This window comes from Tetrao urogallus (assembly GCF_951394365.1).
Source record: "Tetrao urogallus genome assembly, chromosome: 7".
Classification (NCBI taxonomy): Eukaryota; Metazoa; Chordata; class Aves; order Galliformes; family Phasianidae; genus Tetrao; species Tetrao urogallus.
The window spans coordinates 50,114,252-50,139,876 of record NC_136820.1 but is presented as its reverse complement, the minus strand read 5'-3'; the positions used below and the strand labels follow the sequence as shown (position 1 = coordinate 50,139,876).

Below are 25,625 nucleotides of genomic sequence, written 5' to 3'. Positions count from 1 at the left end.
AAAGGGGGCAAGAGCTCTACTTTTTTGAAACTAAACTGATATTCCAGTTCATGGAAAGTGTAGCCTGTACTTGAATGGCCAGAAGCACTGTTTTCAAGACTGGATGCAGGCACTTTTTGGAATAGTCCTACCTTGTAATGAACTACAGATATGTTCTGTATATCTTTTGTACACCATTTTGGAGAGTTTGATGTAGAACCCAACTCAGTCCCACAGAAAGAGAAAGGCCACCCTGGAAGCGATGTAGTGATATTAGCACGGTGTTAATTTGACATGATTTATTAGACCATACTCTGCATCACTTCTGACCTCAAACACATTCTTCACTGAAGTGGTAATGAGCTGAGAAATGGTAGGCAGAAGTGAAATCAACAGAGCAATCACAGAATTAAGTTCATCCTCCAAAGGAGGACCCAAAAACTCAGAAAAACACAGTTTATCTGTGGATTTAATTGATGGATCCAGCTAACCTTCAAGGATATTGCAACATAAGGTTTATTGCAGCTACTCAAGGACCAGTGTCTTGTCACAGATACACAAGGCTTGTAAATTATTCTGAACTCAAGGTAGACCAGCTGGGATAAGGTTTGCTGTATGTTCTTCCTTAGTACACACATAATCTTCCTAATGTTCAGCTACTTCAGCTTTTGTCATGGAAAAAAAAGATTTGGGGTCCTCTGGCCTGACTTAATCTCTCCATTGTACAGGCACAAAAGAAAAACAAAAAACAAAAAACAAACAATGGCAATGGCTGGCAATAATGTAATCTATGGCTCTCTCAAATAAAGATAAATTACAGAACTCCTAAAAACTGGAGATTTCAGGAAACACTGGACGGAAGTGTGGAAGTGTGACGGAAGTGCTGGACATGGAAGAAATGAGTGTAGTTTCTTTGTTTTGGGTGTTAACCTATTGATGTCCAAGACCTATAGGTCTCTCATTTCACAACAGTGAAAAAAATAATGGGATTTTGTGTGTTCAGGGAGAGTGGGAACAAGAGTTGTGATGCTAATATATATCAGGTGAGAAAAGCAACTCACATTCACGATATGAAATTTTCAGAAATCTGTGGATGTTATGGGAAGTTGTTGGAGTGGGTTGGAGTGGATGGAACTGGTCCAGAGGAAACCAATTGATCAGTGGGCTGGAGCACCTCTGATGTGAAGAAAGGCTGAGGGAGTTGAGCTTGTTCAGCCTGGAGAAAAGAATGCTCCGGGGAGACCTCAGTGTGGCCTTCAATACTTGAACGAAATGTATAAGAAGGAGGGGGACTGACTTTTGTTCATGACTTGATAGTGATAGGACAAGGGCAAATGGCTTTAAACTAAAGGAGGAGAGAGTTAAGTCAGGTGTTAGGAAGAAATTCTTAGAGAGCAGCGAGGCCCTGGCAGTGCTGCCCAGAGAGTGCCCCATGCATGGAGGTGCTCAAGGCCAGCTTGGATGGGGCCTTGGACAGCCTAATCTGGTGGCTTGCAATGACCTCATGGCAAGGGGATTGGAACTAGACGATATTTAAGGTCCAATCCAAGTTATTCTGTGACTGATTGAATCTTTGAAAGCCACGAAGAATCCAAACTGGCCATGCCTTAGTGCATTCACAGCAACTCCGCCTGCTAGATAAGTTCAGACAGAAGTTACACCATTCTGGTTGGCAGGTGTTTTCCTTTTTGGACTGATTTTTTCAAGCAGTGATAATTGAGTGACATAGTTGACTGGACTGTTTTCTTTGGACACAGTCCCATGTTTGTGTGTGAAGCTCAGGTATTCTTGATACCGCCATTTGCACAGCTGCTTCTTGAGTTCACTTTGAACCTACAGGGAAGGAATTTAAAAACAAATAATCAGAAAATAAAGACAGAGTGAGCAATGAAAATAAAATATGCCGATATTTTATAGCACAGCTATAAGGCCTAGATGCACTCAAATCAATCAAGATTAAGCCTTCACGCAGTTTTAGAAGGACTGAAACTACATCCACGTTCACACTGAAAAATAAACAGTTTCCAAAATTCAGAAGAATACAGGGGAGTTACTATTGGCCATTGCTTATTTACTGGAAAACTGAAGGGAAATAAACTTGTGGGAGAAAATAAACCTGAAGAAAATACAGTGTTATAGGCTTTCCATTGAAATCCTGTGATAACTATCAGAGGTAAAGCAGAGCAAATGTCTCTCGACAGGAAAGTCACCAACCATTTGTAAAGGGTCAGTGCTTCATAGCTGATCCAGCTGTCCTTCTTCCAGAATTATTTGAATACAATTAGAATCAAAAAAGCAGCTAAGGGAAAAAGAGTTTTGGGTATTTCTGCATTCGGGAACAGATCAAAGCACAGATCTATTATAGAATCAGAAAAAAAAACAAAACAAAAATAAGAGATATCCATTATTTTCAGAGGTTTTGATAATCTCATATACTTGCTACTCACCTCCGCATTTGAGAAGCAGTATAGAAGTGCAACAAAAAAGCCCTAGGACAGGGAGAATAGAGAAAAAAAATTAACCATTGTGATTTGGAGCACGGACACAGGGAAAAACATCATCTTTTATTCAAAATTTGAGTAAGACAGCAACAGTATATATTTTTCTGTTGTTCCGATTTAGGTGACATGGCACTATTTACTGGGTTTTCTTATCTGGATTCAATGTCTCAGCAGAATCCAGAATATTTATAATATTATTAATGTTAGCCAGCCCACATCCAAACCATTCTGCAGACTGTGCTAGCACTGGTAGTCACAGTCCTGAGCACAGTTAAATTACTGATTTGGTAAATTATTAATGTGGTCCATGGCACAGATTTGGCTTAGGCCAACAGATATTTTTCCGAACAGAGTCCAACATGGAAAAGGAAACAGGGACGTGTTCAGATGATGGACTCGCTACTGATGAAGGGTAAGAGCAGAATAGATTGCTATATATTATCATTATGTCTTCAGTCCTCTTATCATCCTCTTTGTTACATGTGGAATTATTTTCATTTAGTCCTCCTTAATCCACAGGCTGATCTTCGTGGCACTCAGTCACTGTTATTCCATAAATGTAGGTACATCTTTTTATGATATGAAGAATGAGTCAGAACTAAGAAGTACTGTGAGATTTTAAATAATAAGATAGGGGAGCAAACAACATAAAGAGCTTGTTTGAGAGTGAGATGGAATGTGTGCGCTGAATTTAGACACATTATTAACACCTACTCTGATAGTCAACCTAAATAATGAAATAGTGTGGTGCTTCAGCTCAAACCTCTCAGGACTCATAAACTTTTTGTTCTGCTTACCTGAAAGGAACCCAAGCCTAGCTCAATGTAAAGTCGAGCTTCCAAACCAGTGCTCTCTGGGAAAAATGCAAATACGATGTAGTGCACTCCAAAGAGTGGGATCAAGAGCAATGTAGATTTAGCAAGTCTCCTGGCAAGTCAAGGATCAAAGAACAAGTCATTTTTACATATGTGAAATTAGTGACAACAGTTTTGTTGGAACAAATTTTACTGCAGCTCAGAATGGATGCAACTATATCTAATGAAGTTGTGGAAAGATTGCTTTCTGGCACTGCCACTGTCAGCATCTGGCCAGCAAAGATGAACAAATCAGCATGTAAGTATTTCAGAATGATCCTTATGTGTTCTTCTCCATGCTATGCATACAACTGCTGAGGCACCAAACAGGGCATTCTAATCCACCCTCCTGAGACCAGTCTCAATCCCTTGAAGGTTTCTACCATGTAAACGCCTAAACTTCCACAACTGCCAAGGATGATCTGATTATTACTGTCCACAAGACTTGAATCTGTTGCTTAAGCATTGGTGCTAGAACTATGGACAATGCCCTAGGGCTTTCTGCTTGATGTTCAGATCATTCCAGAAGGGCACAGTCTTGCGCTGTAACTAAAAGACATCTTGGGAAGAATCAAATATCTTGCTAGTACAGGATGCTAGTCCTCTGACTGCATCACTGAGATCCACATTGATTTTAAAGGGGTTAGTAAACAAGACAGACTACATTCAGTCATTAATAGACTAATAGCATGTTACTGTTGAGGATTAAAATGAAAATTATCTGCTTCTTTCCCTGTCTGTGTGGAAACGTCAAGCAAGATGGATGCATTACCTGAATATATTTACTCATTACAAGTTGGATCTTTTTGCATCTGTAGTACATTGCATTAGACTTCTCTTCTCACCCTCCACCCCCTCCCATGCCTCCCAGGTTCCTGCCTCCTCCCAAAGAAGAAACTTGTGACATTTGGGATAAAAAGACAAGTTTAGTTTACTATTTCTTCTGAGGACTTCTCTTTCTTTATTGTAACCTATTTGTTTCCTTGCCTGTAAAACAATATCTTAGGGCAGCTAAAATGGGTAAATTTCAAGAGAGCCTACAATACTTACACAAAGTGGCTTGAATTGCTCCCCCCTCCCTCTTGAGATTTCAATTTATGGACTAGAATTCTGATGACATTAATAAATATAATGAAGTTAACCTGAAAAGGCAAGACATAATATGTAAATTTACTACAAGTCAGGAAGTATCTTCAATTGATATAAATTAACTAAAAATCTTTACTAATAGGAAATATATAAGCAGTGGACATTTGCTCTCAGATCATATCAGTATCATTAGAAATAATATTACTTTCTCCCACCAATATATAGATATGTATAAAGATATGATCAAAATTTTGCTGGATGAGTCAAGTATACAAATCTCAGTATTGCTGTGTGTCTGATGCTATCTCATTGCATTTATTGTCAAGTCTTAGAAGATTCTTTAGTTTAAGTAGTCCCTCCAGTTTCCTTCATTAATTATAACAGAGATTATAATAGACACAGTCTTAAATGACACACTATTTTCTTCCTAAATTTAGATGGAATGAATTTGCACACGAGACAATTTTTGTCTTGAGTTTACATCATAAGAATTCATTGTAAAAATACACTAGATAAAATGATCTGGAGAAATGTCTTGAATTAAATCAGTTTCCTATTATCTATGAGGTATCTATGCCAATATGGACATCCTTCCGAAACAGAACACAGAGACGCAGGCAAGAACATGGTATGTGGAATGGATGTGTCAAAGTGGTTCTGCAATGCCCTAGGATGACTCCAGAAAATGTGTGATATCAGTTGTGATTTAGGATTTTTGGTTTAAAAAAAAAAAAAAAAAAAGCAACCAACACTATAATTTCCAACTCCTTGACATTCAAAAAAAGTCAAGTATGGCACATGGCAAATATGGCACATTGCTTTTTTCCACTTCATGGGAAAGAAACACTAGTATAGCTGTAAGATTTCAGAACGTACTGAAGAAAAAAATGCAGAAACATACCAGTACAGTTAACAGAATGGGGCCCTTGATGATCCATAACACCACTCCATTTTCATCATCATCCCAACATCTGAAAAGGCGAACAAAAGTAATAATGTTACCTGCACCGTTTGAACTTTTCACAACATACAGAACTATTTCTGTCACTGATTAGGAAAGTGATGGATGCTGTTTCAAATGATAACTCCAAGACCTCTACCAGTATTCTTTCCCTGATACCTCCCAGAAAATTTATGTGCAGCCCAATTTGAAGGAAATTCATTCCTTCTTTTTTCTTTTCTCTTACAGTTTGTGACACAGGATAGTGAGCTGAATAACGTTGGAGTTTACAGATGATAGCTTAACCCAGCATGTCTGAGTGTAATGAGCATCATTAACATAAGTTCAGATTGTTAGGCCTGTGAATTAGCTGTTGGATAAGAAAAGAATGGTTCTGATACTGTGGTTTGAAACTACATCTGATATCAGAGGAGCAACCAAATGAATGACGGTGTCTGCAATGAAAATGTTCCAGCTCTATAAATGTCTTCATTGGAGCTATTCCACTACACTGCCTTTGCAGTGTAACAGGATGTTACTAATCTCTTTTTTATAATGGACATACAAGTATACTAGAGAAGAAGATAGTGTGGGTAGTGGCTTTGCTGGAAGAGCACTCAAAGTTCCAGTGCTCTCCAGTCTCCTCTTCGTAGAATCACAGAATGTCCTGGGTTTCAAAGGACCACAGTGCTCATCCAGTTCCAACCCCCTGCTATGTGCAGGATCACGAACCAGCAGACCAGGCTGCCCAGAGCCACATCCAGCCTGGCCTTGAAAGCCTCCAGGAATGGGGCATCCACAGCCTCCATGGGCTCTTCAACTGTGAGAATTTGTCAGAGTTCTTGTTCACACTCTCCAACTTCCTTCTGAGCTTTATTTATAATGCCTTTGCAATTGTGCCAGGCTCTTCTACTGCAGATTCAACAAAATAAACCCAGCAGTCTGGTCATTCTTTGGAAGAGGAGCAACAGGAAAGAGGAAAAATGAAATCCTCCTCACACCTTTCCGTGCACATACAGTGGAAAGGATGACAACTTATGAAGTATTACATTGGAGAATGTCTACTGCAGACACACTGCAGTAATTAGATGAGAGCAAAATATGGAGTGTGGACTATAGGACTTATTATTTCTGCATCACTAAATCGAGTCCTGACAAGGTAGACATGAAATAGTATCTCTTCCAACTTATCATCCATATTAAATGACATGAGGGCATTCAGGGCAGCTCTTTGTAAACAGTCCACTGTTTATAATTGGTATTCATGTTCAAAGACAAAAAATAACAATGAAAAAGAACCGAAGGAAAATAGCACACAAAACTACCTATAAAGATGTAACAGTGTCTTTGGGAGGTGAAGGTTTGAAAAGGTTAAGGCTAGAAATTCATGGCTGTTTTTAAACAGAAGCACTGATTTTCTTAAAGTGCAGTTATTTCAAGGATTGAGCATTGGGAAACAAAACATGATTTCAACCCTTGCTACGGCATTTCGAGTTTTAATTACTCAATATACGTACATCAAAATTAGAGATCTGGAAACTATTTTCTCATGTTCTCGTGAAGTTTAAAGATTAGAGGCACACCTTTGGAACAATATTCTTGTTTATCCGTTATTAACTTCTATTTTTTTTTACCTGCTAGTAAATCAAAATACATTATAAATTTAGATGACCTTGGCTTCCTTACTCAAACACTGACTTACCCTGTGTTTTGTTGATGGAGTCTTGTGAGGAGCCAAGTAAGCATCACAGCAGTGGGAGCTCCTGGGCAAATCAACATGGAAAAAACATATTTTTTTAATGCTGTGTTCTATAGAAACTTTATTGAAAGAATGTTCACAGTGCAGCAGATTGGATGCCTCATTGAAACACAGACAATGGACAAGTCAAATTACAGAAAACTTAACTCTCAGCTCAGAGAAAAAAAAATCCATGTAGAATAGCAGCATGAAACTAAAATGAAAGAGAATAGGGGGTGTCGTGGAACTGCAATTTCAAAACATAGTTTTAAATATTCAGAACTGACATTTTAATTAACAAAGAGAAATATTTGTATTCATAATACCTAAGACCTGAGTTGTCCCAAGACATTTCTTACTTTTGATGGATTATAGGACATGAGCATTGCTGCAGTATTAATTGAGGTGTTCCTTTGTTATTTCATGTTAGCTGTTATTAATCAGGACCTAAGTGTTTAGTTTCTGGCAATCATAATTTGAGTAGCTCCAAATTAATATCCCTTTTATAAAATTGAGTCGTTTTCTTTCTAATGAAGTCAAATAAAGTCTGAGAATCCGGAGAAAAAGGGAAAATTATAGTGTAACTTGTGAGAATTTGGATTTCACTCTCAAAATAAAAATGCTGCATAATCTCTCTATTTAAGTGTCTCTATTTTAGAATGGCTGAAGTGAGGTGCAAGAAGATAAGAGTTGCAGTAAACAATTATCTGCACTGAAATTTTATGCATTAAATGCACCTATTCTGATACTGGGGGATGTTTCAAATTTATGTATACACTCAAAAGATTCCTTAAAAACAGAAAATGTTTCTGAAAAAAATAAATAAAGAAAGAATTATTGATTCCTAGATCTGACCTTGTGCAATCTAAGATTAATCTCTTTCTGCCTCATAAAAGCAAAGCGTCAACTTAAAGTTGGTCATTCAAACTTCTTCAGTCAGTGGAGGGAGGCAAGATGTTTTCAGGCTGTTATCCAGGCACATTAGTCATCTGCTTGAGGAACGGATTAATCACCACCACAGCATGCCTACCTCACCCTACTGACTGCAGGAGAAACCTGGAGAGATAGCTTAGGGTTAGATTATTAACTTATAATGACTATAGTTGCATGAAATTAATTCCAGTCATAAAGAGGAGCGCAGCAGTCTTTAGAAGCGTTAGGATATTCCTACTCAAATGATGCATTCTACCTTCTTCAAAGTTTTAAATGGCAAAGTATCTAACAAGGTAAGAAATATGGATAATGGTATGGTTTTAATGTGGTGCCCCTTCATGAAAAGGTACCTTTCTTCAAATGAAATTATCGGAGAAAACCTCAGGATGTTTTTATTTAGTTTTAAAAGTAAGTAGAAATAGTAAACAGCACAAAGTGGAAAACAGTACAAACCCCAGCCAGCAAAGATGAACCACCATACGTATTGCTTGTCCGAAACAAAGGTCAGCAAAAGCAGTGTCTGAAGGTATATTCCTTCAATAAGAAGCCAGAAGAAATTGGCTAAAATACTGAACTGGAAGAATGCCACTGCAGCCTTACAAGCTACCTGGAAATGGGAAGGAAGAAAAAAAATTATTAGATGTACTCTCCATTGGGTTTTGGTTCTCAACAAGTATAAGCAAAATTGAATTTTGCCAAACAGAAACTGAGGAATTTAATACAAGGTTTCAAAAGTTTGAATAAAACAGAATATCTGATCATATGTATGATTATATGATAGAAATGGATACTGCTCCATAAGACTCAACGAGGTTGTGCATTATATACTACAGCTGAATGTAACCCATAGCACTTGATCTCATGGATTGTGCTACTGCTTTAAGATTACAGTTCTTACAAACTGAAGGGAAACGGGATTAAGAAACGTCTACGTTCTCTTTGAATCACAGATTAAGTACTAACTCAAGAAAAGAGAGCGCAGAAATTTAGTACCGTTGACATCAGGCAGTGGTCCATAGTTTCATCTGCAAACAAAACGGCATCTTTGGTGAAAACAGCAATTGCTCTCAGGATAAAGGAGACAAACAGGTGCATATGGATGTAATTCCGTGTACAATGGAACTTTCTGACATGGAGAAAGAAAAGGAAAATTGTTTTTCAAGAGAAATTTCTCATGGTCTCATCAAAACTCAAACAGGAATACAGGATTACTTCAGACACTTTCCAGATTCAATTTCCCCTACATGGTCCTGCCCACAGTCTAAACTTGAGATGAAGATGAAGGAATCTCCTTCAAGATTTGGATATATCAACCTCTATACCTGGGTCTCTCTATAACAGAGAGAGACTGCCCACTCCATCTAGGAAATTGCTTCTGTTGTCTGTGCTCTTGCCTGGAGATCAAGCTTAAGGCTTTTGTCCAGGTGCATTGAAGCCAATCAAAAGCAGGATTAATTTCCTAATATCTAACATTATCAAACATGACATGAAAATGTCTTTAAACCTCTCTCCGTTGCTCCTGATAACGTCTTTCACAGAAGAAATGAGCAGCTTATAATGACTACAGGTTTAGGAAGTGAGACATAATCAGTTTGTATATGGTTTGTCCTGCTATGCACTGGAGAAATATTTATGTTAATAGCAAAAACAGCTTGGAGCATTTCTACTGTATGGTGCAATTGAAGAGACCAGGACAAACTGTCCAGCCAGCTTAAGTGTTTTAGCTTCTGGGGGGAAATGACACCACATGAATATAGAAGAACTCATTGCCATTGACAGTATAACATCTGAGAAAGGTTTGAAAATAGGTAAAAACAAAAACACAGATAGTTTGAAAGGAATTAGGATGAGGCTGTCTACAGACATCCTGAAAAGAGACCAATTATTATTACCTGAAGGCAGCAAAGACAATTAGAGCTGTAATGAGTGAAGTCACTGATGCTGCATAGCCAGCAGTGTAGACACGCCAAAATGCAGAATAATATGATTTCTATGAGAAAAAGAGAACACACACTGATGCTGGTGGTTATGCAGCATGCATACTGGTGTGCTTCAATAAGATACAATTTCCCTCACTGGTCAGTCCCATCCCTTACATATTGCTTTAGATATTAAAGACCTGATTTAGGTTTCTCCCTCCATCACTAACATGCTTTTGATTATTTATTTATTTATTTATTTATTTAACTTGGAAGCCCTCATACATGTGAGCCAGGTTTCACAGCCCATGAGTTCATTCAAAATAGTCACCATAAAATAGTTGGAGCATGCTGATTTTGTTAAATAAGTACAACTTATCCTGTAGGTATATGTGGATTTGAGGATGCATAACTTGCTGTTGGGTGATTTGTGAATCAGCACACTTACATGAGAGCCATACTGTACTCCTTTTAGGCCAAGGGATGTTTCATGCTGATTTGAGCTATGGTTAAAAAAAGGAATATAACTTGCATGTAGCAAGGTGAGGAAACCAGAACTCTGTGAAAAATTCTCATGGCGCCGTGAAAGTGAGAAAATTAAAGCCATGAAAGTAACCTCACTATCTTTAATTCCTTGGACAACTAATTCATCCAATGGCAATATGCACATTTTATTCTAATTTACTACAGGATCCCTTGATTATTCAAAATCCCAAGAAAACAAGTTTCTGAATTTTCCTCCTTGGAAATGCAGTGGACACTTTGTTCTCCAATTGATCCAATCTCTGTTTCTCCAAAGACAGCATTTCTAGTTTGAGGCAATATATTAGCAATTTTAAGTGGATCCATAAATAAATCAGGTAACCCTGACAACGTAGGAATCATCCTGGTGTTTCTGAAATACCGCTAATGTTTTATATGGTATTTTCAAAACAAAGGTTCAAATGAGAAAACAGCTTCTTCAGCTGAATAAGGAAGTGTTTTGATGTGCTTTATATATTCTTCTAGGGTAGATAAAAATCAATGCTGTATACAAAAGATGCTTCACTGAAGATAAAAAATATAAAACAAGTAGTCCTCATAGAACATAAGTGGGGCTCTTATCACCTGCTTCCTTCTGTTTACAGAACAGTAGAGCTTTTTGATTTTGTCTTCTCTTCATGGACCTTCAGGGTATGACTGAGATAACAAACTTGAAGAATTTTTTAAGTGTTTTTCTTTTCAGCTTCTCCACATAGAAGAGAAATATAAATATTTTTTGGTTTACATTTGGGGAATTTTGCTCCAGATATTTCTACTACCTATTACAACCATGCTTCTGTTCCCAATTTTATGGAAACTAATGGATGAATCCATCTATGTCTAGACTCTCTAAAGATTCAGATAATAGAACTATTACTTCTGTGTTTGAGCAGTTACACCTCAAGAGCCAAATTAATGGCTTACACCAGAAAACAAAAAAAGCTGGAGTATTAATGAAGACAGTCCTGTTCAACCTCTTGTATTGATTTGATCCGTGGCTAATCACCTTTTTCCACTGTGGAGTCAGGACTCTGACCATGCACAAGGATAAATTAGTCTTTTCTTTCCCAGATTGGAGAGATGTCCGTTGCTTCTATCAAAATACCACAGCGAGAGGAGTGAGCTGTTATGATACAGGGTCTAGTGCATTTGTATGAGATGTAGGAGCCTTGCCCAATGCAGAATGGGTACAAGGAGTGGGAGTCCACCCTGTTCTCTCGTGTTCCATTTAGCAAAGATCAGAACTCACGAGACAGAGGCAGTGACCATGGCTTTAGAAATCAATACCCTTCAGCCACAATGCAAAGCTCATCCACTGAAGAACTACCACCACCAATGCAGTGCGAAGCACTGGAACTACACTCAGTTGTTTCCTGTGGCAGGTTGGTAAGTCTTCCTTGGAAGATGATGTGGATTCAAATCCTTTCTTTCAGAGAAACAAATTCTAACGGACAGGACAGGTGATCTAGCCACAAATCTATTGAGTAACACCAAGAGAAACAAAGGATGGAGAGCTTTATATTAAGCCTAATTTGTTACTTAATAGGTTTGAACTTAACACTGAAGAAAGATCATTTCTGAATTCTGATGGGGCTCAGATATGTGGAAATATCTGTCTACTCAGCATAAACAAGAGAGTGTGTTTTAGAGACGTCCACAAACAGGAAATAAAAACCCACCTGATCCTCAGGACCTTTGCTGGAACCTTCATCAAATCCACAGGCAACAGCATATGATGGGAATGGTTCTGACCAATATGCCTCCTTTGTGCAGTTTCTCTGAAGGAAGCCTTTAATGGCAAAACATATCAGAGAATTAATTAGAGGATGGGGATGTTACATTGGGTTTTGTTTGTTCGTTTTCTGCTGTTAATTATTTTTATATATTGACAAGAAATGATTTTGATTCTTAAGTTTGGTCCTTGCCAATTTAGTCATGTTAAGTACAACTAGCCATACACAGTAAATAATCTGAACGTTTATTCTTTGAAAATTAACATGGATATTCCTGTTCATTTCAAGAAGTAGAATTTCATTTAGGTAATATAGATGTTCTTTCTGTAAATTCAATCTTCACACAGAGGAAATCAAATTATGAAATCTATCCTGCATTCACAACATTATTTATGTGTATGAAAAAAGCCCTGAGCCACTTGATCTGGCTTTGAAGTCAGATATAATTCTTGAACTTGATCCTGCTCTGACTCTAAACTTAATTTTTCATGACTTCATAAGTCAGTGATTCTATGATGCATTCCATTATAATAACCTCAGCAATCTAGTGCAATTACCCATAGTTTTTAGATCAAAGAGACTAGGTAATTCAGTACTGCACACCAAACAAAAAAGTATCGAATACCCACCATAAACCAAGGTGTGTATGTGCATCATTACCCTGCGTTGGCTGACATTGGATGGCTTTGAATCATGTGAAATGTGAATCATGAAAATGTGGAAGTTACTGAATCTGTAAGTACTAGATTTTATTTTTAAAGCATGTAGGGATAATAAGAATATGAAAAAAGTCTTGCCATGGATATTGGTGATTTCTTCAAAAAATCTTGGACAAGGAATTTTAACTATTTCCCCCACAGCAGCTCTGGGCCAACAGCTTAGACCATCCCAATCTCTGGCACACCCTGGAAAGAAAAAAAAAAAAAAAAAGATTCTAAGTAAAGGAATTACATAGAGTTGATTTGCCATAATGAGATTGTCTGTGGCTTTCCCACTTATATGTATGCATGAAGAAGAGTCACAAGAGGCCACAAAGCTCTACTAATGAAGGATTGTATTGCTTTCCTCTTCCTCTTGAGCGTATCATCCTTCACAAGTGCACTTCTACCTTCTGTTTGGAAAGAATGTACATGAAATTCAAGCAGACACAATCTGAAAGTCAAATCAACTGCAGCTGTTTCTATTGTCAAAACAAAACAAAATGGAAGTTCTAAAATAAAAATATGGAATAATTACTAGCTCTTGAGATTTTTCATTAATGGTTTCAGAGTCTAGATGAAAATAATTGAAAAATCCAACATTAACTTCTTGATTTCACATCTAAAGTCTATCCATTTCAACTGACTTAAAAGAAAAACCCATAGAGGCTGAAATCCAGCCATTAGTCAGCCAACATTTTGGCAGCGGACTTCAACAGGCATTAAATCCATCCCAAAGCAAGAGAACTTCTCTGAGCATCTTCTGAAACAACCATCATCAGGAGCAGACCTGCCTGGTTCTTAGTCGTAGGTTCCCCACACCAGAGGTGGCTGACTGAAGATACAGCACCACGTGTCCAATAAAAAGTGCTATCAGAAGTTACGGTTAATCATGGCTTTGTCACTGATGCCTCACATTGAGACTCCAGCTGCCATCATGCAGTGGCTTTTGTCAAGCAGGTGTGGGTGCAGCACAGAAAAATTACCAACTACGTAAAGGTGCCCAAAACAGTTAAAAAAAAAAAAAAAGCCAGCATCATGCTGAAACAGAAACTAATCTCCAGGCAGTTATAAGGCAGATATAAAACAGTGCACAAGTTTTATTTGGGAGGTGTTATTTTCTTTCACCGATTCTTTTGTTTCCTCTGTGACTGATGAGAAGGCAAATCTAAAATTGTCAGGAGCTGAAATGTGGAAGCAATATTACTTGCCTGTAGCAAAGCAGAGTTCCTCTTTGGCTTCAGAAAGGAGAGTCCTGAGAATCTCTCACTAAGTTATCCTCACACCACCCTCTTGAGGATGAAATTCCTGCTATCCCCAATTTGCCAAATGGGAAAATAGAAGCCCCAATTCATTATCTCTAATTTTAATTGTCTAAAATACATTAGCTAAACTTAGCCATTTTCCCCCTGCAATCAGTGTAAAGAGACAGGGACTTCCAGTGGATGATTCATCCCACATACTGGTGGCTCCCTTCTGAGGACAGGATGAATCACTCACTGCATGTACTCAGGTCTCTCTGGTGATTATAGACTAGGCTGCTAATTTGCAAATGAACAAAGTTAGGTAAGCTGAGCTCCATATAGACAAGCAGTGGTCCACACGTCTTAGGAGAAAAAGGGTCCCTCTAAAAAGCATTCAAAAATCATGAAGGAGCTCTAGGATAAAAATGTAGCCTATTTAACAACGTGGGATTAAGCAACAGATCCTTGTTTGGGAACGGAACTAGGATGTTTTCAGTCTCAAATTGGGCTCCATTTCCAGTGACTAAAAACTGATGGCTAGGCCACAGAATGCAGAGAACATTTCGCATGCTGAGGCTTTCAAAAGACTAATGAATGGCAGTCACCTGAGACTCCATATAGACAACTGTAGTAGCAATTACATCAATAATGTTGACATCATTAATATTTAAGACTGCTTCAGTCATTCTTTCCTTTTTAGACAGCAGAGAAGAGTAGGCATTTTTAGGGTGTGATTTGCTTTTTTAGGGCTTGATTCAACTGACCTGTTTTACCCACATACTTCAACAAGAGAGGAATTATATCCTGGGTCTACTGATGAAACTCATTAGACACTGCTGTGTACAACGAGAAAAATGCATAGCAACTTCAGATTAAAACCTCTGCAATGTAGATGAATCCCACCTCTGATTCCCTTCTGCTAGGAAGTAACTCTGTATGATTTGTGATCTTTCAGTTTATTTCCTGAAAACTGAGAAACAAGTCAGGGACTTCTACCAATGACATAAGTACCATAGGTACAACGTTGAGCATGAACTGTTTTTCCTGGTCTCACGTTTCATTTCAAACTATTCTGAGAAAGGGTATAAAAAAGCAGAAGAGATTTTTGTTAAATTCTTTACATCTCTAGAGAATTCATGTGGAAAGGAATCACTAGGAAAAAAAAAAAATCACACTTGGAAAGATTCAAGAATTTTAAATAGTTTAAACAGGGATTTGAGGGAATTGTATTTCTTTTAGTGGCTTTTACTACAAAGAAGATTCCAGAATCATGCAATTATTTTTCTGTTGAAGAAAAAAATACTTGGAATATTGTTCTCTACCTTTCAAAGAGGAAAAAGCGTTCAATAAATCACGGTGGAAAATGCCTGGTTTTTACCAGAGTTTTGGGGGGGACTTTTAGTGGGCATTCCCAGCACAGAATCTATCCAGGAGGTATTCTGGACTTGATGAAAGGGGGTGAAGGAGTGAGAGGAAAATAACAAGAAGATAAAATTGATGAGAACTAGAAGAATGCCAGGTACCAAAGCAATTGGATAGGCTATAGAAAAAAACAGAATCATGGAATCACCAAGGTTGGAAAAGACCTCCATGATCATCCAGTCCAACCTAATCTAAAAAAAAAACAAAAACAAAAACAAACAAACAAAAAAAACACACACACACCCCCAATATTTTGATGAAATTGGTATTGCATTTGTTTTTTTTTTTCCTTCTAGCAAATAAAATTTTCACCAAAATTTGAATGATTTTCAACATAATATACTAAAAACCATGCTCAAACTATATTCTCTGTAAGCTTCTTCTATTTCAATGTCTTTTTTTAAAAATAATCCAAGTATGATTTTCCTACCCAAACTATGCATCTAAATTTTTCAGAGTATGAACTAATCATCTTAGTATCATCCTGTAGATAGTAAAGAGAAATATGACTGTAAAGAATGATTCATCACATCCTAAAATAAGCATCTAAGCCAGAAGCAATGAAAAATTTTCTATGGACATCTACCTTCCTCCACTGACTGTAAGGGAATCTAAGAAGACACATCCTGACTTAGACATTGAGCTTCTAAAGATGCCTAAAAGCTGATGGGGTAAAGCTCCAGCCAACAGGAGAAGCACTTCATACCAAATAGGAGTAGAGGATAGGAATGTAGATCAAATTGTGACCCAAAAGAACAACTGATATCTTCACACCACACATCAGAAGTGATACAATTCATATTAATATCAGATCTTAGCCATCAAGACCATTACCTTTAAGATCAGGTGAAACAGATTCGTTCCTTTCTAAGCAGAGTGCTTCTTCTTTCACCACCTGCTGGAATATCTTGCATTCTGGATGGATTCCCACAACCTCAATGAGACAGAGACAAAACAACCAGGAATTCCAGTGATTACCAGAACAAACAGAGCAGGATTTCTTTCCAGTTTGTAATTTGAGGTAAAATATTTTGCAGACTCAAGCTGCAGATTTTTCTGCAAACAGGACATGTAAATGGCAGAAAGATGGACAAAAAGGAAAAGGAGGCTGTGATCCTGAATATATATCAGTTTATATACATGTGTGGGTATGCATCCCTGTTGGGATTTTCCATGGTAGCACCATTTATGTAACACCTTTTCTTGAAGTTGGACTTTTATACTAGATCCTCCTTATATCTTTGTTTTTCACAAAACTTAAGTGCTCATTTGCACTTCAATAAACAAAACTAAAGCCCAAGTATTTACAGAAATTAGGAAAAAAAAAAACACTTGATCACAGTTGGAACTGAACGATTACATGATTTTGTCACCATACTTCCTGAGGATGTGCACAGAGGTACTACTTCCATTTCACCAGATGAGGAAAAGAAAAAAAGAAAGAAAAAAAAAAAAAGAGTTATTCCCTTTTGGAGTTGAAGGAATTACATTATTTCTCAGATAAAGATACCTACATTTGATCAGCTAAGTAGATTTCCAGTCATCAACCAGCACTGCTAACTGGGTCAATTTCTTATGTAGAGATACTTAATGTCATTTAGGCACTCTCAAATATTTTGCTTAGCCTCCCTCTCCTACTCTGAAAACTTTCAGGTCCTCTGTAGACCTGCATCATGTCTGTTCTCATTGTGAAGATGCTCTTAGTAGACTAGAACATCTGATAATGATGGCAGGTACTTCTTCAGGAGCCATTGAACTCTGAGAAATTCTACATTGCTGGTGCCTACGTGTGACTTTGTTACTCGAGCTTCTTTTGCAGTCAGTAGAAATCCATGGGATGTTTCACTTATCCAGGGAGGATCATTGACATTCGGGGTAACATAGGTTATCCCAAAACTTTTGTTGTACAGTCAGTAGGCGTACAAAGGTTAGGCTTAGTAAGATTATCAAGATAGAAAGATAATCTCAATAAATACTCACCGGTGTCGTAGGCTCACAGTAAACTCCACAGGGAGCAATCTGATGGTAATCAGCTCTTAAATGGGATCTAGGAGAGGTGGAGCCAGGCTCCACCCCTTCTGATAGCACAGGTGAATTGCCTTCACCTGTGCTCCCAGGGCTGACTCATTGGTTGCCTCAGGTGGTCAATGGGAGGTTCAGGCCATGACCAACAGTTCCCATACACTTGTGTAAGCCCTGTGTTAATTTTGCCAGACCTATTAAAAATTTCAAGCACTCTGTCTGGGTTGTCTTAAATAGTTCTGTGCATGCATGTTTAAGCAAGTGAATCAAAGTCATTAGAGTCAAGAGAGCCTAGAAAGCACATCAGCTATGTTCAGACAAATGAATAGATCACCAGAGTCTTCACTGGCTATAGTGGGATCTTCATGACATGGAATCATGGAATAGTGCAGCTCTAATGCCAGCTATTCAAAATAAAGCCAAAGGCTTTGAGAGCACCGATTTTAATTGAAATGATGGATTGAAGGATTTCTGAGAAAGACTGTAGGCCATTCTAAACCTCTAATGACTTTGAAAACACAGCGCAGATGAAAACATTGCTGCTTTATTGCCTTTTCAGTCACTGGAAGTTGATTTATTGGCTTTCAGAATGTTTTCAGTCAGTGGTGGTACTGGAAGCCATGTAGACTTTTTTTTTTTACAAGATTATCTGCCTAGAGGAATAAAAGAGTAGGAACACAAATTTTTCTCCAAAAACCTTCAAAAATTGCACCTACATTTGGGTTTTAAAGTAGCATGGACAAAGCACATTTAATTATGGGTCTCTAGAAATGGTTCATACATCCTAATATTAGAACAGAAAGAGGATTAAGGACACTGTATGAAAAGAAATTTAAGGCATTGCTTTTTTTCAGGCATAATATCCCTCCAGCAGTAATTTGAAATACATTTTATAAATCAGCATAAGTTATTCTTAAAATAGTACCTCGTGCTGTTCTACTGTAGTAACACGACTCTGAAATGTAATTTTTCAGATTTAATCTGAGTCCCATTTATCTCTTTACCATTTAAAATGCATTTCAGTTGTCTACATAACAAACAAAAAGTCTGAGTAATAGTAAGTAAATAATTACTACATAAATCCATTACTTCTGCTTATAGGAATGGAGTCAGGCAGACAGAAAGCAAGTCATTATTTCATTTTCTGAAATTCCTAGATCCTGCTGCTGTTAATGAGAAATTTTTTTTATGGATTATTCTTAGGCTTGATGTTTGAAAGTTACAATATCTATATTGAGTCCTCCGGCAAAAGACTTGAAAAGCCAGAGCACAAAAATGAAATCAAAACGAAGAACAGAGAATCAAAATGCTCTTGAGATAAAAGCATTTGCGGGCAGATGGGTTAACTTAACATTCCTCTTCATACCAGAAGTGTAGGGAATAGTAAAAGCAGACAAATAATTACTAATAAAAAGTCTCAAAGGGGGAAGATACCTTTTTCCAAAGGCCAACTTAAGCAACACACACAATGCTCACAGGTGGAACTCATAATGAGGAACAGAGCAATTGTGCTCTCCCAAATGCATTGTCAAATGGGGAACATGTGTGCCAGAATGCCTGCTGCCTAAAGGAGGAGGCTGCATCTCCTTTTTTTCTTCTTTTGGTAAATCCACACCTGCTAAACCAGTCCCTAAGTCACCATAACTCAGAGCTGCACTGTAGTGAGTGGAAAATAATTTGCAGTGGTCGCAGAAGACTGTGCTCTACCTATAGGGAAGTTGTGTATTGGTTTTAGACATGACAGAGGAATTACTGTAGCAGAACAGATCCCTAGACCACGTAGTCTTGACGCTGACAGCAATGATGAATCATCAGGAAACATAATTTTAGGATTTATTTCAGAAATTTTTGGACAATTACTGCTGATGTTCACCATTGGTGAGATTGTAGTCAATGCCTCTGCTGTCAATGGTTTAGCAATTAATTAGCATGTACATGTTTTATTTGATTTTAATGGATAGGATTTGGGGTGAGGGTAGCTGTAGTTATCAGAATCAGAGTTTTTGTTATATGCCAGTGCATAGATAAAATATTTCTGATAGTCTGGTGGTAGAAAATCAATATCAAGTGCAGTTACAGAGGTAACCTATGGCCTGCTCTACAAGAAACAAAAATGAGGATGGTGTAGTCAAGAAACACTATTGAAGCCTTACTGAAAGTAACAGAACCAAAAAAAAAAACAACCAACAATAACAAAAAAAAGGACAAATGATGAAATGATGCATACACAAGAAATTAAACCATTTTACAGCTACAGAAAAGCAAAAAGCCTTCTGGGTAGAACATTACTTGTGATTTGTCAGGTATGGTTTACTTATTTTTTTCTTGTTATTCTCACAGGGCCTCAAGATAAAAGTGCCTGTTGATGCACTGTGTCTGCAGTGGTTAGATGATGGGGTTTTCTAGAAAGTAAAGGGCCCTGCATTCCTTGTTTTGCCAGTTCAGGGACACAGTTCTGCAATTTTGGATAAACCTTCTATAACCACGGAGCTCTTGCAGGAAAAGTGTTTCTCTTTTTCACCTTATAAAGGGGTAATTTAGGAGCCAAATCCACGATGTCTAATCTGATAGAGTCTTCACTGCCATGGTAATAAGCCAAAGAGGCTGGTTTAAAATGGTGCTTCGGTGATCATTTCCTGCTGGCAAGGCAATAACCTGGCTTTGAATTTACTGTAAATTCCATTATAGAGTGTCTTCACCAGAAGGCTTATACAGAAAACTCAGCTGTTTCATGCAGCACTGTGGGCAGCACACAAAGGAATGAGGTCTTGCATCGCTGAGCTACTGAGCTGGCTTGAACATCAGCAACCAGTCAGAGCTCGCAGGGGTGTCTTACATTTGAGTTCTAACCACTGAAACAGTCTTGCCTGGAAAAAAAAAAATCAGAAATGAACATGAAAAAGTTACTTGTGACAAGACAGGGAATGTTAAAAATCTGAGACAGTTCATAGAGCCAGATTTTAGATTTGTGATTACTCTTGAACAACATTTTATTAGCATAGAATCATAGAATCATTATGGTTGGACAAGATCTTCAAGATCATCTTGTCCAACTGTCCACCTACCACCAATATTGCCCACTAAACCATGTTCCTTAGTACCACATCTGAATGTTTCTTGAACACCTCCGGGGATGGTGACGCCACCACCATTCCAATGCCTGACTTCTTTGGGGAAGAAGTTGTTCCTAAATATCCAACCTGAACCTCTTGCAAAATCTCTTGCCAGTTAAAAGCATCCGTTTTTGAGAGCCCATCCAAAGATGGTGCTTGAATGCTTTTGTGGAGGTAGAGAAACCGTAATTCAGATGGCACATAAGAGACAAATCTTCAGTCATTAAAAAGTCTATTATCACACGTGGGAAAAAATAAGGATGAATTCTATGCTCTCTAAAAATAAGGAAAATGCTGGAAAGCTGGGCACTAATATATTAGTCACTTCTGAAACTGCAATTCAGTGGGATCAAAGAGCCAGGAGAAATTTGGTAACACTTCACTTTTTTTTGAAAATTCATAAAAAAAATGGAATCTGAATTTATTGACAAGATAGAAATGTTTCAAGAACCTGAATGGTCTTTTTAGTGATCTGGTTAGTTTCTAATGCAGTCCAAATCTAAAATCTGAAAAATATATTATGTATCAAGTCCACAAATCCTTCACTAAGAATATTCATCACTGCTTTTTCGGTCTCTGTCTCTACAGTTTGCATTCATCTCTCAGATCTCCTCTGAAATTGTCTCTGTACTCCCTGTTCTCTATATCTGTGCTTCTCCTTTTCAGCTTTTCTGATACAACTCTGATGCCTGAATATTTTCTCCTACATTCAAGCCAAAGTTATCTGTCATTCGTATCATACAGACTCCCACCTTGGGTAAACTAAAAGTTACCTGGTATTTTGTGACACAGAAAGCCATGTTCAAATATCCTGCATTCCCTGCCTGGTTTTAACTGCACGATGGTTGTGTAAGTTGGCCAGTAGTGTAGAAGACGCAGTTCAGAGAATCAAAACGTGCTCTAAAATGCATACTTTTTTCTTCAATGTTGAAATGTTGATGAATATAATAAGCTCATAGGATGAAAGGCGGCTCACAAAAAGATTTGAATATGCTTCTAATCACTGAAGAAGTGAAAGAAATCATCAGGCATTTTCATAAACTTCTCAGTCTGTTGCATACAGCTCATCAAAACCATCCATCAGGCCTGATTCTCTCCACCTGCCTGACACTTTTCTTAAAGATCCAAATGATAATTGGGTTGATCTGAGACTGCAGCCACAGGCCACATCCAAGTGAGAGATGATGTCCCCATGCACTCCAAAAGGAGCTGAGGCAAACCTACAGCTCCGTAAGCTCCTGCTCATTTCAGTACCCACTTCATCATCACTGCAGTGAGGATTTTGCTATCCATTGTGACCTATCAGTGATGCCTGTGTATTATAACATGGTAAATTAAAAACCTGCTTTCCTGTGCATCCTACTGTAGGGAACTGCTTTAGCAATGGGATTGGATGGGATGATCTCCAGAGGTCCCTTCCAACCCCAACAATCCTGTCATTTTGAGACAGAATTCTGTTCTATTGGAAAATTGGAAGAAACTATTAAAAAGTAGCCGCAATTTTTTACCATCAAAGCTTAAATGTGAGTGTAAAAACCAGCCAGTGTCCACTTTTTTTTCTACCATATCCAAAACCCGTTTGCCATTTCTGATTTTATTGGAATGTTACCAACAATGTGTTTGGCTATCATAGAAAATCCTGTCCTTAACTTGAGAGTTCTGACACAGCCTCGATCCTCAAAACTTTCAACCCCAAAGGTAAAGTCCTATTTCCAATCTTTCTCTTCAGCCAGTTAAATAGATTATTGCAGGAGTCTTTTTGGCTTAAAATGACTATCTAGAGGGTATTTTCAGTGTTTGTTTCCTCTTTCTAACTCGATTACCTATGGAACAAGAGAAGATGAGACACTGATTGCCTTACAGTCGTTAGAGGAACATCTCTTCAAGATTGCTTTTAAGACATTGGAGTAATGCTTGAATGCTCCCCTGTGTATTGGATTGTATTTATGGGACTGTATTTAACTGCATGGCCTGGTACAGAACAGTGTTTTTTATACATACATATCTGTGTACGGTCAGTATATGTGTATTAGTGTTATGTACCTATCACTCACAGGTAATTCTGTATGTGACAATACAGATGTAATAGCTTATTTTGTTTGTAAACTCTATGTAATTAGTATTATCTTGAGGAAAATGAAAATGAGAGTGCGTTACCAGCATAAATTTGATAGACCTTTAATTATTACCAATACGTAAAGAATAGAAGCATGTTACTATCCTTCCATTCTGCTATTTCCAGTGCTTAAACTAAAAAGAAATTTCTCCGTTGCTGTGTGTAAAGTGGGTTAGCCTAAGGGTGGGGATAATATCACCTAATCCCAAGGAACTGAAAGCTGGATGTTAAAGTTAGCTGGGAGTCTCACTCCACCAAAGCCATAGCTATTGCTCTTTGAGCCTTTCTACCCTTTCCCAGTTGTATGAAGAGACTCAAAACGAGTAGCTTTAGACATTAATTCCAAGTTTTTGATGGACAATTTTGGATGATTTATTCAAGCTTCCCTTGATAATCAATGAAGGCAGACAGACAGTTCGAGAGAAGGATTTCTCCTACCTCTCTTTGAGGACACAGTCTCACCATACAGAACCCGTCTCCCTCCATTAGCCCCCTCCAGAACAAAACACCCGAGCTGCTCCTTCCATCCCTCCAGCTGCCTATGGATGGGGAAGTTAAGGTCACTGGATCCTAGAAGAAAATTGCATGTCCCTTAAACTCAAATTAGTGAATAGTAGCTATGCCAGGAATTTAAGCACCCAGCTCCCTTTTATTGGGAGCACAGCTCCTCGCCATGGATTCGGATCTATGTGCCTACTGCCTCAGTGCTAACCCACCTCTGTTTCCATTCTCACCTCCACTCATTAAATCAGACAGAAGCCTTTTCCCAGAAATGTGAAAAGCTGCTAAGTGTTTGGAGAAGAAAGCAGTTCAGCTCAGCAGGATGGATGGCGAATGCAGTTTTTTTTCAGTGCCTCCTCATCTTTTCCCTGAGATTCTGAGATCTTTAAGACAGGAAAAGTCCTTTTTATGCATTTCAGCACCTACTGCTCTCTGTTGCTTGTCACTTACAAGCAAATGATAATTTTTAATGTCAAGGACTACTCTCCAAGACACAAAGGAGCTCTTGTGACATGCAGATCTCTGTGGAGCTGATATGAGCAAGAAGTACCTCGATACATAGAGGAAGTTTTCAGGATTACCCTTCTGGTTTATTTTCACATCTGAGTGAAGAACTCTTTGGAGAATCTGCACTATGATTATTTCTCTTCTCTGATGTGTTCCTTTGACACGTGATAAAACTGCTTGCCCCAAATATCCAAGGATCTCTGATCCTCTCTGACAACTGGGCTTTGGGTACAGATCTCCCCACTAGCCCACATCTGAGGTGTGCAAGCCACTGAATTTAGTGGCTGACTCTTCCCAGGCAGAGTTCATGCCTGACCAACAACTCGATCACAAAGCCTACATGGAGCATTCAGTTTGTCAACCTGGCATTTGTCTTCTCTCACCCCACCTAATAAGGCATTTATGATGGGAACTGACTGCTGCAGTATGCTGAAGTGTTAAAATGCGTGGCAGCCCACAGGTGTGCGTGATACATCAGGTTAGCTCTGCTCTGCAGACATCTGCAAGAATACACTGTGCCAGTGATATGTGTAAAAAGGGCCATCCAGCTGCCGAAGGCACTCTACCTGTAGCAGCAGGATGATTCAGGTTGAATAATAACCACAGGTAACAAGATTTATGTAGCAAGAATCTGCATCATAATGCTTGCAAATAAAACTGAGTAAATACAGAGAAAAAGTGAGTGTTCCAGAAGATGGGAGGTAAGAATGAGCATCTTTTCACCTTTTAAAAGTGAAGGGCAGAATCCAGTCTGTGACCATCTAGCATTACTAGGAAAAATCAGGCTCTGTAGGAGCATTCACTGCATCTGTCTTTTGCAGGACAAGATGAAATGCCTCCAGGGAAGGTAATGGTTTCCTCACTGACTACAGAGGGAGCCTGAATCCCAGTCTACGCTAAATATTTAACTCCAATATGGCTCAAGGTAGAATTAATGAGCCCCCAAGAATCACACAGGAAGGTCTGCAGACAACTCTTTGAGGCCAACGAAGAGGAGATATGACTCTACTTACACCTACACCTGCTGTGGCTCATCAGCACAGGCAACCCCAGCAGCTGGCAAGGGAGGGATGTACACACTCTCTGTACACGTCCCTCTGCTCATCCATCTTCCCTGATGCTTAACATTACAATCTCACCTGCTGCCTCCAGCACACAGCAGACACGAGATGCTTCGTGCTCCTGCTTGGTTAGAAGCAGCTGCCTTCAGGAGTAAAAACATCAGTGCCCTCTCAAAGAGATAAATATGCCATACCCATCAGGAGAAAGTATTCTTTTCTAGTTATCCTCCCCCCTCCGCAAAGTAGCCTTTCATATGGCAAGGGAGACAGGAAACTGTCCCTTCCTGTCCCTCTGAAGCCATACTACACCTGTTCTGATTTAGGATTGCTTTTCTATCCTTTGGAAACTGCACTTTTAATCAACAGGAACCGAAAGACATATTGATAACATTTTAAGGCTTGAAAACTATAATAATAATAATAATAATAGAAATTAACCTCCTTACTCACAAATGTGCTTTATTCCTCCTCCTCTTGCTTTTTCTTTTCCTTTTTTTCCCCACCTTTCTCTTACATCTCTTTCCTTCTGTCCACTCCCCACTCAGACAAAAGTTAGGCTGCCTCTGGATCAACCCCCCCACCTTGATTTCCCCCCACGACTGCTCGTGGTGCAGCGATGGATCCCTCCAGCTGCGGGCAGCAGCCAGATGTGCAACGCCCTACCTCCATCCCGCCGGACACTCACCAAAGGCAGCAGCAGCAACCAGCACAAACTTCGCATTCTCCGCAGCAT

General features: G+C 38.6%; 1 protein-coding gene across 1 annotated transcript; it reads right to left on the bottom strand.

Moving 5' to 3' along the window:
* Positions 1 to 1,623: 1,623 nt before the first annotated feature.
* LOC306948359 (vasoactive intestinal polypeptide receptor-like) lies at positions 1,624 to 25,625 on the bottom strand (the record flags this gene model as incomplete). The annotated part of the gene is made up of 13 exons (XM_079537949.1): positions 1,624 to 1,812; positions 2,427 to 2,468; positions 3,278 to 3,407; positions 4,385 to 4,476; positions 5,325 to 5,394; positions 7,066 to 7,126; positions 8,488 to 8,641; positions 9,028 to 9,160; positions 9,927 to 10,024; positions 12,155 to 12,264; positions 13,006 to 13,113; positions 16,407 to 16,506; positions 25,578 to 25,625. The coding sequence occupies 13 exons, from the start codon at positions 25,623 to 25,625 to the stop codon at positions 1,624 to 1,626; spliced, it is 1,335 nt and encodes a 444-aa protein (XP_079394075.1).